At 33.4% G+C, this 15,531-nt stretch overlaps 3 protein-coding genes across 3 annotated transcripts; 2 read left to right on the forward strand and 1 right to left on the reverse strand.

Annotated features, from left to right (window-relative positions):
* The first annotated feature begins 473 nt into the window (after window positions 1-473).
* LOC143613062 (putative serine/threonine-protein kinase PBL3) lies at window positions 474-1,872 on the forward strand. Its single transcript, XM_077086882.1, has 5 exons — window positions 474-698; window positions 782-923; window positions 1,041-1,177; window positions 1,278-1,401; window positions 1,508-1,872. The coding sequence occupies exons 1-5, from the start codon at window positions 474-476 to the stop codon at window positions 1,870-1,872; spliced, it is 993 nt and encodes a 330-aa protein (XP_076942997.1).
* Window positions 1,873-4,255: 2,383 nt separating this feature from the next.
* LOC143613056 (protein IQ-DOMAIN 30-like) lies at window positions 4,256-6,967 on the reverse strand. Its single transcript, XM_077086878.1, has 5 exons — window positions 6,773-6,967; window positions 6,460-6,669; window positions 6,081-6,320; window positions 4,801-5,539; window positions 4,256-4,730 (listed from the first exon to the last, which is right to left on the reverse strand). Exons 1-5 carry the CDS (start codon window positions 6,848-6,850, stop codon window positions 4,699-4,701), a joined length of 1,299 nt encoding a protein of 432 aa, XP_076942993.1. The 5' UTR covers window positions 6,851-6,967; the 3' UTR covers window positions 4,256-4,698.
* A 5,119-nt stretch (window positions 6,968-12,086) lies between these two features.
* LOC143613063 (uncharacterized) lies at window positions 12,087-15,207 on the forward strand. Its single transcript, XM_077086883.1, has 6 exons — window positions 12,087-12,162; window positions 12,258-12,372; window positions 13,188-13,545; window positions 14,121-14,514; window positions 15,029-15,081; window positions 15,163-15,207. Exons 1-6 carry the CDS (start codon window positions 12,126-12,128, stop codon window positions 15,205-15,207), a joined length of 1,002 nt encoding a protein of 333 aa, XP_076942998.1. The 5' UTR covers window positions 12,087-12,125.
* The last annotated feature ends 324 nt before the right edge of the window (window positions 15,208-15,531 follow it).

Raw genomic sequence — 15,531 nt, forward strand, 5'->3', positions numbered from 1 at the left:
ACAATGGCCATTTGATTTCATTGAACTATAGAAAAGTAGGAGTTTGTAATTATGGTTGTGAGATTATTGTGGTGGACAGCGATTTTGCGCATTCATAGACACTTGTGTTTAAGTGTACATCCCAGATAATTGCTAATTAATTGATCTGTTATAAATTATTGATTAAAGATAGGCACACACATACATTAGTATTAACCGACATATCCTAGTTAAATAAGTGATTAAGAATGAAGATCTAGTTTACAAATGCATCGTGATGGATCGGATTCATTGAACTATAGAAAACATGCTTTCCCTTTGACAACTTCAACTTATTTTAACGTTTTATGAGATTTATAATCATTTTAGGAGGGCCGAACGATTCATACAGAAACAGTGGCAAGGAACTAGTTGCATATCCTTTACCGCTTCCACCACAACATAGCTCTACGTGCGCTCAAAATATGTCAAGTCTGAGTCCAAGGAATGGGAATATGACATTGTCCACACATTTGAAGGTGTTCACATTTTATGAGCTTTATATTGCTACTAGAAATTTTTGTTCAGATGCTGTTCTAGGAGAATGTGGTTTTGGCTATATATACAAAGGGTGGCTCAACGAAGAAACCCTATTACCAGCAGAGCCTGGTGAATCAAGAATGGCTGTTGCAATCAAGGCGCTTAACCCCATAGGTTTTCAGGGTGATAAAGAGTGGTTGGTAAGTGTTTGTTTTCATACTATATAATTATTCTTTTGTTTGTTATAGTAGTTTTTTAAGTTAAAGATGTATTTAATTTGCAGACAGAAGTTAATTGTCTTGGTCAACTAGATCATCCGAATCTTGTAAACCTCATCGGTTTCTGCTGTGAAGATGGAAACAGGGTGTTGGTATACGAGTTCATGTCTCAAGGCAGCTTGGAGAATCATCTTTTCAGTCGTGCGTGTAAGTTTTCTTCTTGATGTATATGTTCCAAGTCATATGCATTTTTTATTATTCATATGATTATTACATGTTTATTTCCATGTGTCTGTGTGTGCATAAATGTATGTCCCATTTTAGGGAGTGAACTGCCTCTTTCATGGGAACTTAGGATGAAGGTGGCCGTGGAAGCTGCTCGAGGGCTCTCTTTCTTGCATGATTCAGCATCAAGAGTTATATACCACGATTTTAAATCTTCTAAAATCCTGCTAGATATGGTATGTATAGTTGTATACCCCATGATTAAATTGCATATCCACCAATATTGTTATTATGGTCTTGTTTCATATATACTCAGTTCACCTTTTGGGTTTTTAGGACTACAATGTAAAGCTATCAGATTTTGGTTTTGCGAAAGCTGGTCCAATAAGTGATGAGAGTCATTTTACAACTGAAGTCATGGGAATAGACGGTTATACCGCCCCGGAGTATATAGCTACAGGTTCATTTCAATTCATTTCCTCTTGATTTGTCCATTTTTTACATAAACGGGTTCAAAAAAATAGTAGCATAACACTTGTGATAAGTAATATCACCTATGTGTACAGGGAGACTTACAAAAGCATGTGATGTGTATAGCTTTGGAATAGTATTGTTGGAACTCGTTACAGGGCGACGCGCCATTGATAATAAACGCTGTCGCGAAGAGCGTAACCTACTAAACTGGGTAACGTCTCATCTGATAGAACCAAAGAAAATACACAGAATCATGGATGTAAAGTTAGAAGGCCGATACTCACGAAAGGAGGCCTTCATAGTTGCAAGTCTCGCCTGTGATTGTTGTCATCTGGATGCCATGCATCGCCCCTCTATGTCCGATGTACTATTCGTTCTAGAAAAACTGTTATCTACTAATGCAAAGCACCAACAAGAAATGTCAAGAATCAATGGAGATGGTCACAGCAGGTGTTGATTAGTGAAGATACATATGATAATGTATATATATAGTTCAAAAAGGGGTTTGTTGAGAGTTAGCAAACTGAGCTGGAGAGAGTACTTTGAGTCTTTGACATGTTTGTTTGTTTTTTATGTCTTTTATAATAGTGTTCTTGTGTTCTTCTTCCTTTTGCATCAGCTAGATCAAGTTTTGTGTGTAGACACTCTTGTTTGGCCAAGCTTCTCGTAGGTAAACAAGCTAGGATCATTATGTCGAGGCTCCTTGCTTACGTACTTGTGAGATGAACAGCGGACAGAATTACAATCACTATCTTTTGAAAAGCATTATGACATTAAAGACACTCATATTAGGCTATTAGCTCCATGAGTTGCCATAACATAAAACAGCCAAGCTAATTAACTATTACACCTCAGGTAACATAAGGTACCTGAGTTATAAAGAAGCATTAACACGCTGTAATTGCTGGCCCTGCAGGCAATCCACTGCTCTTTTGGCGACCCATTTTTTTAGAACACAACACAGACATGAAGCAAGCCGCAAAACAACCACATAATCTACAAGTACATCATTTGGAATCATAAGTTAATACGGAGTAATAGATTACGAAACAAATTATATTCACACAGAATCTAGATAATAACATTCAAATATCGTACATGCTTTACATAAAATCTGAGAGAAGTATAAGGCGTGTTAATACTAGAAATTTGTATGAAAAGTAACTGAAAGAGAAGAAGTGAAAACCAAAACTGAAGCAAATAAATCGGAGCTTAAAAAGACTTATAAAACTATAACTGATATCATAAAAGCAATGAAACATTTGTTCGAATTAATATTGATGGTAAGAAAATAAAAACTTACAGATAACACATGATGGTAATTGGTAAGTTGGATATTTGATTCATAGTTCTCCAGCTGCACAAAATACCTAAAGCATTAATCACAATTGAAAAAGACATAAGTCTTTTACTTTAAATTTTTACTGTATACAAATTATTACTAATAAAATTTGACCCGCTATTTATGCAACTTAGAGTACAAACATGTCATGTGAAAATCCTAGTTGTAAGCAAGTCATATCTTGTTGTTCAAAAGAGTAATGTGCTTGCAAATAAATATGTAAAATCCAAATTTTACATATTATAGGCAAGGACACTTGAATTATAATCCATAGTGTATTGATCACTAATCAATGCACAACCCCAATAAAACTTATTGGATATGGTGACATCATATTGTGACCACCAAGATACTTAGTGGCAAAGTGCACAATAGTGTCATAGTGTTCGCATCAACTGCACAGGCCTTTTTGGCTCAATGCGTGGCAAATGTTCCATCAATGCAAACCAAGGCTCCTTTATCATGACACAACTTTGAAGCTAACTCAATGCCAACACATCTTTGAAACGGGTTTTTTGGCGACTAGGTAAAAAAGGACTAACCTATAATATCAGTTCGGAAATCGGTATCTATTTTGCTCATCCCTTGTTACTTGCAACACCTTGTTTTGATTGGGTCTGACGTGTCACTTTTATATAAATCAGAAATCAGATGTCATTCTATAAATGTTTAAAACCTATATTAGGTCCAAAGAATTTCAAGATAAAAATGTAGGCACATTATTTTCAAAATAAGTCCAAAGAATTTCTACAATGTCTCGCTTTAATTCTTCAGCACTCTTATGTATCTTCGCAAAAGCCTGATAATCTAGCGTGCAAAAACTACAAGTACGTCTAAGAAAACTTTACCTGGAGAATAGATAAAGTGTAATAAATATTTTTTCTTAGAAAAAGATTTTCAAGTGTTAAAAATAAAATTATTGAGCAAAATAGAAAACAAGCCACAATGTGTCATCATATGGAAGTCCATGAGGTTCAACTATGATGAAAGGTAGCTAGCCCAAATATGTCTATGTGGAATTAAGCCTGTGGGAAAATCGCACAAACACGTTCCCCACGGTAACGTGTTCATTTACGTTTGAGATGACGTTGTGAACTTAACTCGCCATCATGGATGATGCCACATCATTTTATGCCCCATAATAAATGGCGTGTGGTTATCCTCATAGGATATGCAAAGTTGTAAACTTATGTATTTGTAAATAGCTACTCTAATTCGTATGTTACACATGCTTACAAAGGTTATAACTCGTAAGCTTGTAAGCTCGCCTGCTTATACACCATTAAACTTCCAAAAACATAAAAAAAACATTACATGCTATATGAACCACATCATACTGACTTCTTGCTCTTGCTATATGAACTGCGCGGTTCAGTTTCTTGCTTTTTTGTTACTAACCTACTTAATCGATTGATTCCTTGTTTTTTAAAAGATTGGATTTCATAGTGATTGTTCCAAATCAAATTTTCAAAAATTGATTCAAACTAATTCATTGGGATCTATCAAACCACTCAAATATCAATTTATTTGAATCATTTCTGGTTCCTTCATAAATATTCTATGACTTCATATTGATGTTGGTAAATAACTTTGAAGGTACTTTAGCTTTAACCATATGTCCTACAGTTCTCAATTCTGTATGAACAAGCTTTAATGCCAAAAGGTCTTTGACCTAGCTAGCGGTATCAAAGACGATAAGACTTATTTTTCAAGGGGTGTAGGTGATCAAGTTCCATTGTTGTCAATAAAGATGTAACTTAGGATTCTATTAAAGAGTGTGTCAGTGTCCGTTATAAAAATGAACGAGCTTTAATATTATAATAAAACCTCAAATAAACCACACCAAACACATCTCCCACAAAAGAAATCAAAACAACCCTAAAAGCCTTATCAATCCATCCTGAACCAAATTTTGGTTTCAATCTTGTAATCTCTGAAACATCACCGCCGCCACTCAGCCCGGTTCACCTTCACTGAAAAACAAAAACACAATATCAGAATATGAACATACCAAATATCAAAAACAATAGACGAATTACGCACCATTGCCATCTCTTGACAACTGGAGAGATCTATCATTCTTAAGTTTCCCATTTGTTTTAGCCATTGGTGAAACTGGACTGCTAACATCTGTCAACAAAGGCAGAGAATATCTTCTAGTTAAAGTATTAAAGCTTTCAGACCCATCTTGGCCTCTCAGTTTCGCTTTAGCAGATACAGTTGCAGCCATGTAACCTGGAACCAACCGCTTTACCGGTAATGACTCATCATTCTCGATTAACTCCTGTTTTGCCGGAGCACAAATTACTCTTCTTGGTTTCCTTCTTTCTTTAACATTTTCATCTTTTTCTTTGGTTTTCTTTATTATAACTGTTTCCGCTTCGTTCACCTTGAGTTTTTCTGGCTCTGATATCATGTTTTGGACAGTACTATCATTTGTGTTATGTAAAATAGAGCTGCTGACTTTTCTTAGATTGCGTTTGATCCTATCGAGAATGAGTTCAGGATTCTCTTCGATGCAATTTATAGATTCGAGTGAAGAAACTTTCCTTACACTTCGTATGGGTTTATCGAATTCAGAAGCAATGATTTCCACATTTGTTACTGAAGATCTACGGGCATGTGGCTTCGTGGGTTTAGATGGGTGATTGGATTTTGGTTTTGGAAGAAGCTGCCAACACCGGGATGTAGACCATCGCTCCAGCCAGCTTGTAATTGAATTTGCTTCGGTTGAATTGTAGTGGAAGTGAAGAGGCATTGGTGTAGGAGATGAAGCAAGAATCTGAAGCAACAAATGTGAGTTTATTATTATTACAATAGAAACAGTCGTACAGTATGAAGCTAACAGACGTCTTGTGTGTCTAGAGACGGTCGTGCCCTAAAGATACAGACGGTTGTCTAAAAGAAAATACAAACCACCTTTTTGATTTGTATCTCACGGACGTTTTGACCATGTAGAAATGACTGTCTGGTCTTGTTAATTATTAGACGGCCGTCTTATTATGTCAGTACATGACGCTAGCCCTTTTCTATTGGGACGGCCGTATGTGTTTATTGGATGGCCGTTCACTCGATTGTAGGTGGTGTGGAATTGGATTGCAGACGGTGTGAGTATAGTTGGTCCCATTATTATTTTTTATTAGTCTTTTTAAAGTTTATATATTGGTAATAGTTGTGTCTCTAGTTTGAATATTAAGACAGTAATTGACGTATTATCATTATCCTTTCATCGTAATCTCTCGGTATAAAGAGATCTAGTTTTCAATTATTTAACTTAGATAAACTATTATTCATTGATATCTACAGTCTACTACATTGGTTACCTTTCGAGCAAAACCATTTGACGATAGCTTTAGTATTTGCATAGATGTGCGTACTCCAGCAGAACACATGACCTTCAGATCACATGTCTTTCGTATATTTCTACCACGAATAAGTGCTTGGAACCTCACAATTCGGAACATACAGTAAAGAGTTGAAATAGCTTGTCGTCTAACCAAATGCCCGCGAATAAGTGCTTGCAGTCTTATAATGCCTTTTAGTGTCCGAAATGAGCGACGAGCCTAAAACAAAGAATATGTATCTTCAGGTAATTGGCACAAAAATGTAAACTGGTTATTTAAGCGTGACCCGTTAATATAATTTAAGTTTATACACGCTACAAATAGGGTCAAGATTACAGTTTAAGCTTAAGGAAATTACCAAACAACCCCTGAAAGCAGCCTGCAAGTGTATAACAGCTTCTTCTTCTTTGATTCTATCAGATTCAGATTCAGATTCACTTTCTGCATTTAGTTCTGTTGTTGCTGATATGCATATATTGTCTTGTGAATTATCAGTCTGTAGTTTCTGTTCTGTCTTTAACTCAGTTCTTTGATCTTGGGACACTGGTACTTGATTGACATATATTTTCTTCAATCACAACAAGAAAATGAAGTTAAAACAAACCTAATTGTTAATATTCAGCAGTGTGTATTAGGTGGCTTTTTAGTGGAGTATAGTAATATATTTTTACCTCATTAGATTTTTTTGACCTTGATGATTTCTTGCCAAATATTATAGATTTGATCCATCTTCCTGGTGATTTGCCCATTGTTACAAGTTTTGGATTGACAACCAAAAACCAATCTTAAGCTTCACCCCTATATATTTATTTCCTTCAATTAAAGCTGATCAGCAATATATTAGCATTCCATTAATGTATGTTTATATGATCAAGATTCAAGACTGATTTTTTTGAGAAAACAAAATAAATTAAATTTTAAATAAAATAGTGGCGGGGACATGACAAAAGTTTGGTTGTTATCGGTTCAGTTCAGTATAGTATGATAATCGAAAATAGAAAAAAAGTCGTAATATGCTCAAAAGGATATCTAAACATGTCTAAAAATTATTATTTAAAATTTAAATAAATTAAATATTAATAAAACAACAAAAATATGCACTATCAATACTATAAATATAATTAATCTACCAACAAGAAGTTGAAAAATATATGACTTACCTAATCCACTTGAAAACCCTGTGAATCCAAAACATGTTTTTTTCCTTTATCTTTTCAAGGGATATAAAACTTACCATTTCTGAGAAAAGCATGGATTTGAAGACAATGTTCCTGACACAATAAGAATGTGTTTTACTGAACAACAAAACCACTTATGTTGGGAAACCGAATAATGAAGAGAGAGAGAGAGAGAGATGGGTGGGTGTTTTGTTAATAGCCGTTGATTTAAATAGATGGTGAAAATGGGAGATTGAGTGGAGTTGTGGGTAACCGTAGGGAATAGATATAGAGAGTAGCTTAGCTTGGGAGTGAGTGAGAGTAAAGAGATAACAACTTTGAGTTGGTTGAAAATTGATATGAAACGCATGATCCTGCATCGTGGGAAGATGCAGAGAACGTGATCTCTAATGTGGGCCTGCACCACTCAAGTGTACATAGCCCAAGTGTACATAGCCCGCATGTACAAACCAGGTTTCAGTTTTTTAATAAATTGTATCCGAATTGATAACCGGTTTAACACCTACCTCTCTCTACCTAGTCAAAATTCAGCATGGCAAAACCAGTTAAAACCTTGTCAAAAACCCAAAACCTGACCATATCATGAAGGGTTCCTACCCGACTCGGTATTTGACTTTTGTTGATCAAACTGGAACCGGTTCCTACTTGGTTCCGGTCTAAAATAAAATAAATAAATAAAACTTGGTTTGTGCACCTCTATTTTTTAAGTTTAATTGATTTGATAATTGATGTATCATATTGTACGAATTTTATTGTTGTTAACGTAAAATTGGTTCTTAAATAAATGTGTAACTTGAGACATGCCCTATACACAAACATCTCACAAGACTTAACCTTGTCTCATTTACGTCGTGTCATTTATGTCCCTTCGGTGCCATCATATTGCTACCATTGTTTAAGCACCTCGAATGTTTTTGATTAGTGAGAATGACAAAATCGGGTCCACGAGGCTTTCCCATGCACGAGGTCCACGGGTGTCATGCTAACTTGGTCCTAATGTACGCATTTTAGCTTTGCGTTTCTACAAAAGTTTGTTTTCACAACCCATACCATGACCTTCAAGTCGCATGGTAGCAAACCGTTGCTCCAAGGTTCTCCCCTTAATTAATTGATTAGTGAGATAATAAACAAAATAACTTATAGGGCAATGTTGTATCAATATTTGGTTATTAAAATCCGATTTGTCTATTTTATTTGGATTATATTAACTTAAACATCACCATTATATATAAGGAAGGCAAACGGACAACAAGTTACGTTGTCAACCCTATTTGAGTTGTGAAACCAAGTCTTTTAAAAACTACAATGATAACCCTTAGATTATAAAACAACTAAGGATTAAATTTGCAAATTTCAAATTACAGGGATAATGTATGTAATTTCGATCAAATTTATATTTATCCCAAAGAATAACTATGATGTTAAAACAACTAAATGATATAAATTTCTAACATGAACTTATGATGTTAAAATTTTAGAAAATATAAATATGTTATCATATGTAGAAGTTGATTAAGAACCCGTGTGACATATATAAGCATTTTGTTTAATATATATACGAAAGGGATGCATTTTTTTCAAAACAAATCATGTTGAAAACTGTAAAACCCGCATAACGTACTTTAACACAGTGCATTGAAGATAATTCAAGTAATTAGAGAGAGAAATGTGGTACTTAAACAACCGTCTTATGTATTACATTCAAAATATTATGTCAATGTGTATTATGTGATTGTGAGAGGTTTTTAGAAAATAAGAGATATATTAGGAAATAATGTGTTTTAGTTAATTTATAGAGATGAGAATATTAATAAAAAACATAATGTGTATCTGAATCAAATAACTTAATGGGTATGTTGCAATGAATGGCACATGTGATAAGGAAAAACAAAATTTGATTATGGTGGTGTTGAAGAGTGTAGAGAGTAGGGCCTTTGTTGTCTTGTACATTAATAAAAGAACAACACATTCAAAATTCAAAACCAAAATTAATTACCTTGCAGTTTTTTGAAAAGAGTCACGAGACGTGTGTGATATTTGTGTAATGACTAAAATTTATTCAAAAGAAAGGAATGTACATAGTGTGTATTCAACATTTATAGTCCTGTTAAATACAATCATTTACTTTTGAGGGGACGTTTTGATTTTTTTGGCTATTATGATGTCATAGTAGTTTAAATTTTGATATAGTAATTTAAAAAAAAAATTTGTGCTAGATATGTCTGATGATGAATAATAGTTTGAGACAAGGCCAGCTCCAAGCATGGGTAAGCCATACATTTGATCGGCGTATGGTCTTTTTGTGGGCAAATATATATCTACAACTCTCTCTCTCTCTTTATATATATATATATATATATATATATATATATATATATATATATACTAATGTTTATTTAACTATATATTGACAAATTATTTGGCCTTTCATATAAAATCAAAAACCTTATTGGACCATCATTTATAAAAAAAATAAAACCTCACATTTATTAGTTGTACCCAATATTGATCCATTAGCTTTAATAATAATAATAAGTAGTATATTTACCCGCGCATTTTGCAGCGCGTGGCAACGTTTGTCATGCGTGTGATTTTTTTCCTATGTTTACATTTTGCAAAATATCAATTCAAAAACTTATGATAAATTCATATGTAAAATGAAATCAAAGGCTATATTGAAATGAAGAAATATTGCGAGAAAACACATTTAAAGTAACCAACGTCAAGAAAAATATGAGCAAAAGGGGACATATAACATGGGAAATACAGTTCCACGTGGAAGAAAAATATAAGACCATCAATACAACTGATGTAACAAAAGAAGTACAATATAGGGATGGTACCGGTATCAATCCCAAAAATTTGAAACATTTGGTATAGCTAACGAAATGTTCGGTTTGGTTCGGTACCGGCACCGGTATTTCGAGCAAAATGCGGGAAATACCGTTACCATGCCGAACCGTACCGATACAGAATACTTAAAACTTGGTACCAACAGCACCGAAAACGTTCATCCCCAGTTTAACATGTTATAATTATATACAAATGATTTTTAGTATAGAAAATATAAATAAGTTGAAGTTCTAACTACCTAGAAGGAAAATCAAATTCTCTTTACATATGTATAAAAATAAGTGGCTAGTTTTTATGAACTAGTTGGGTGCCCGCACAATGCAGCGGGGCGCACACGCAACTTTACATTGAACGAATAGTCCATGTCGGTACATACGTCATCTGATGACAGTGCGCATGTAGCCTGAAATTGGGCGCGTAACTCGTGCAAAGCCAGTTTTGTGTAATCGAAGATTGAACACGCGTAACCAGACGAGAATGCACGTTATCGACATTAAAACATGCTTAACCAACACCACGCGTGTAACTATTAGGGGTAGTTAGTTTTGAATTAGGGGTCATATGTGTAACTATTATTAAAATTTACAAAAATGTAGTGAAGTTGAGGGACTAAAGTTTTAAATATATTTTGAAAGATTGAAAGTTACGTAAAATATTTGTGAGTAAAGACATTACTACCCCTAATTTTCTAATTTTTTGATGCATTATATGTTATATAAAACAATGAGTTTGGTACCTCTTAAAATTTAAGAGGTCACTAACTTAGGCTTTATATATATTTTTATGAATAGTGATTTTGTGAGTTAACTACCATTTACTTTTTAATAATAATAATCAAATACATTTAAAAATAAACGTGGCATCGATCAGGTTACCGTAGCAACACAACCTTCAGTGCTCCACCAAGATACGCAGACCAACAACCAAATACCACAACATTAATCACCAGTAGAGGTGCACAAAAAAAACCGGTTCCCGAACCGGTTTGGCGGTTTAAACCGGAAACCGGTTTTTAAAAAAACCGGTTTTTTAAAAACCGGTTTGACCGGTTTACAAACCGCCGGTTTGTATATCGGTTTTAAGTTTTAGAGCCAAAACCGGTTTTGAAACCGGTTATAAAAAAAACCGGTTTTTTTTAATAACCGGTTATAAAAAAACCGGTTAACCGGTTTTTTTATAAACCGGTTTTTTTATAACCGGTTAACCGGTTTTTTTATAACCGGTTAACCGGTTAAACCGGTTTTGACCGTTGTATAACGGGCATATAGCCGTTTTTTTTGGTTTTTTGACCGTTTTTTATGGTTATTAAAAAAAAAAAAAAAAAAAAAAAAACCGGTTAACCGGTTAAAAAACCGGTTTTTAAAAAACCGGTTAATAAAAAAAACCGGTTTATTAACCGGTTCTAACCGGTTTCTAAACCGGTCCTAACCGGTTAGACCGGTTAGGGTTTTGAGATGAAAAAACCGGTTATTAACCGGTCCGGTTATTAACCGGTTGGTTTTTTTCCGGTCCAAAAAAAACCGGTCCGGTTAATAACCGAACCGGTTTTTTTTAAAAAACCGATTTGTGCACCTCTAATCACCAGGCATCGCCGCACTCACCACTCACCACCAACATTGATTTTCAATATGTTTTGGCTCTTCCGTTTCTTCTAGTTCCACTTACCACAACATTGTGCACCATCACAGTAGGGTCAGATATTAAAAAACTCGGTTCCGGTTTTTTATTTCAGGTTTTTTGTGCACCTGTACCCAGAAGTCAGAACTAATCCCGGTACTTAACAGGTACAAACAATCCGAGGACTAAACATGTAACTTCCATTCCCCTTTCAAAAGTTTCAAACCGACGAGGGTCTAATTCAAGTTTCAAAACCCAACATTTCCCGCCCATTTCACCCCCACTCCCTTATATAATAATAATAATTACAAACCCTAATTTCATCCCCAATTATTCAATTCACCAATTCTTCTCAGCAATTAACTCAATTTCTCTCATGGAAGACACTCTCAAAGACCAATCATCCGTTTTCGGTATTCAATTTTACTCTTTTATGGCTGTTCAATTATACATTTATACCCACTGGGTTTGCTTAATAAACACTAATTGGGTCTTGTTGTTATTGCAGGAAACCCAGGGGCAAAATCGTCCAAGCTGCTTAGGTATCCACTCAGATCGGCGTCTAAGCCTAAGGAAGATAAGATTCAAGCTTTTTCTCCGGCTATTGCTTCTGCTTCTAAAAGGTTGTGCTTTTAATTAGTTAATTTTGTAAAAAAATGTTAAATTGTTTGTAAAAATCTGATTTTTTGAGGTTTAAATGGGTTTATATGAAATGGGTTTTGTATGTTGGGCTAATACTCTGCATATTACTGTGAAAAACAGAGGCTTTTTGTTTGATTTTGCTGAAAATGTTTTATAAGTATGTAACAAATATATATAAAATCTATATTAATTAGTGTTGTGAAACTTGTTAGGTGCTAGTCGGGCTGTTGTGTACTGTGTTGCCTATTGGTGATTAATCGGTTTGGAATATTATGCGTGTATAATTTCAAAACTTTAAAAAACTCTTTAACAACTAACCATTTTTTAATTTATTTTTAATATATTATTATTATTATTATTATTATTATTATTATTATTTAAGTGTAGTTTTGTCACTTATTATGTGTAACTTTATGATTACAATTATCAGCATTAGTTTTTACGCGTGTAAATATTTTTTACAAATATGTAATATGGTTATTACACATATATCTAATTTGTTTATTTGTTATAGTATATTAACAATATATAAACTAATTAAATAAAATAACTTATTTACTAGATTGGATTAATAACTATACTTTTTGAAATACCTCAAAGATTTTAACTGACTTTGACCAAATTTGACTGATTTTGATCTCTTTCGACTGCCTTTTATCGCTTACCAATTTTAGCGAGTAATTGGTGATTAATTGTCACCTAGAAATGATTTTTTACCACGCTGAAATCAGTACATATTTTTTTTAACTAAAAGTGTAGTAAAATGGTAGTAACTAATAATATTTCATATGTTCAGGGGAAAACCGAAATCGAGTGTGAGTCAAAGTGTTGATGTTCTGGAATTGTCCGCCAAAGAGAACTCTCCTAAACCTCCTAGGAGACTGTCCATTCCCAGCAAGTCAATTGTTAGTCCTGCAGCTAAATCAGTTGGCTACATCACTCCAATATCGGAAGCCAGGGTAAGAAGGACTAGCAACATCAAGGGTAAAATTGTCACACCGGGTTCAGATGTTTCAAGATCATTAACTCAAAGAAAGTTCACTGTTTTGTCTTCACCGTCATACTGGCTGTCTCACATTAAACTGTCTGAAGCTGCTGGAAAACATCAGTTGTCACTCGGGTTCTTTAAGCTTGCCCTTGAAGCTGGATGTGAGGTAGCAACAAACAGCACACTCTTTCTATTAAGAAAGTTATGTTTTTTTATAAGGGACAACTCTTTAGAATAGTAACCAAGTTTTAAAATTGTTTCAACAGGTAACTTATAATATTTTTTTTCCAATTAGGTCACTAAAGTTTTCTTTTTTGTTTTAATCCTAGATATGTTCCAATCATTAGGTTTTTTTTTTATTTTTAAATAATTTGACATTGCAAAACATTTTTTAAAAATTGAGAAAAATAAATAAATTGTGAAAAATTACAAAACAAAATAATAATAATCTGGAAAAATGAAAAAAAAAACCTTTTTTATTTTTCTAAATAACAATTTTTCAGTTTTTTTTATTTTTATATTATTTTTTTTTGAGAAAAAATAATAATTTGGAAAATTGCAACAAAAAAAAACTGGAAAATTTATAATATATATATGTTTTTGCATTTTTTCACAATTAAACTTTTTTTTTCTCAATTTTTACTAATTTTGTCACTTTAAAAAAATATTTTGCAACTTGGTTACTATTCTATAGAGTAATCCTTTTTTAGGATAAATTTGTATTGAAATATTGTATTGTAGAATGTTCAGCTGTTGAAAGACGAGCTAAAGTCTTATGCTTGCCGCCATAATCTTGTTGATCTTGGAGAATCTGTCAAAGAAGTGTTTGAGAAGTACGAGATAAAAGAAAGCATTGAACAGCTGCAAGTTTCTGTTTCTTGTACTCATGTGCCAGAAGATGAAGATGCACAAAGCTTGTCTTCGGCTACTGGAGCTTCAAAGCTAAAGCCGAAGTCATTGAACAACAGTGCCAGTTCAGCAGCAAAAGAGTCGGTCACACAAAAGAGTAATCTTGTTCCAAAAACTAAAAGTCAAGTGAACAAGAAGACGGAAAAGAATATCAAGAAGCCAATCAAACAAGTATCTAACAAAGAGAAAAAGATTGTTAAGACTGCTGTTGCTGCTGATGAAAAAGGTATCTGAACCATTGATGCAAGCAGAGTATACTTTAAGCATAACCATTAAAACAAAATCTACCGACGACCATTTGTTTAGTTTTAACATATGGTTAATAACAAATATATCTGGTTGCTAAATATGGTTAATAACTAATAATACAAGTACTTTTAGTTTTAATTTTGATTTTTGATTTTAAATGTATCTTTTCTTATCTTTTAATATTTGAAGCCCAAATATTCAATATTCTATTAATAATTAGTTTAAAGAAAAAAAATATCATGCCCAATTTCAGTATATTGGATCAAGTTTTTCTTCTTTTTTTTGTCAAAATGTTTTGGCTCGATTAGCATAACCAAAAAAACCGCATCCAAAACCGAACCATACCCAAAAACCGAAACCGAACGGTTTAAAAAATCATAAAACGAAAGTTTTGTTTTGGTTTGATGTTCGCACCACGCACACCCCTAGTTATATCTTTAATTGATTATGATTTTCGTATGTTTTGAAACTTATGTGTATTTCGTTTTCAGCTCAACTGGATGTCTCTCCTACCGAGGAAGCGATAGAAAACAAAGAGAACATGGTAAGTAATAATTGATCATTTTTTTGAAATAAGAAATGACCTTATATTTTTTTAAATATATTTTGTTGTTTGATATTGTAGGATGATCACTTACAGTTGGAAGAGATGAATTCGGTGGAAGTTTGAAGAACGGTTTAAAATATAAACATGAAGCTTGTTTGAAGATATTTTGAGTTTTTATGTTTGGTCATGTCTTCAATGTTTTACCGGAGGCTTTTCCTTTGTATAGATTGTTAGTGTGGTGTGCAAACTCATAACTATGGATTTCTTGTTTTATTGCTTGTTGGTTGATTAATCAGTGGTATGTTGCAAATCAAATATGCTACTTGTCAAGATTTTTTTTATCTTATGAGATTTGTTATTTAAAAATATTTGTGCATGTCTTCATTCCCAGAATTTATAAAAGTTTATAAAGAATTAGACTAGTGTTTTAAACACCAAATAAAGAAA

The sequence above is a fragment of the Bidens hawaiensis genome, unplaced genomic scaffold (assembly GCF_021521415.1).
Source record: "Bidens hawaiensis isolate Kalapana, Puna unplaced genomic scaffold, B.hawaiensis_p1.1 tig00036478_1, whole genome shotgun sequence".
Taxonomy (NCBI): domain Eukaryota; kingdom Viridiplantae; phylum Streptophyta; class Magnoliopsida; order Asterales; family Asteraceae; genus Bidens; species Bidens hawaiensis.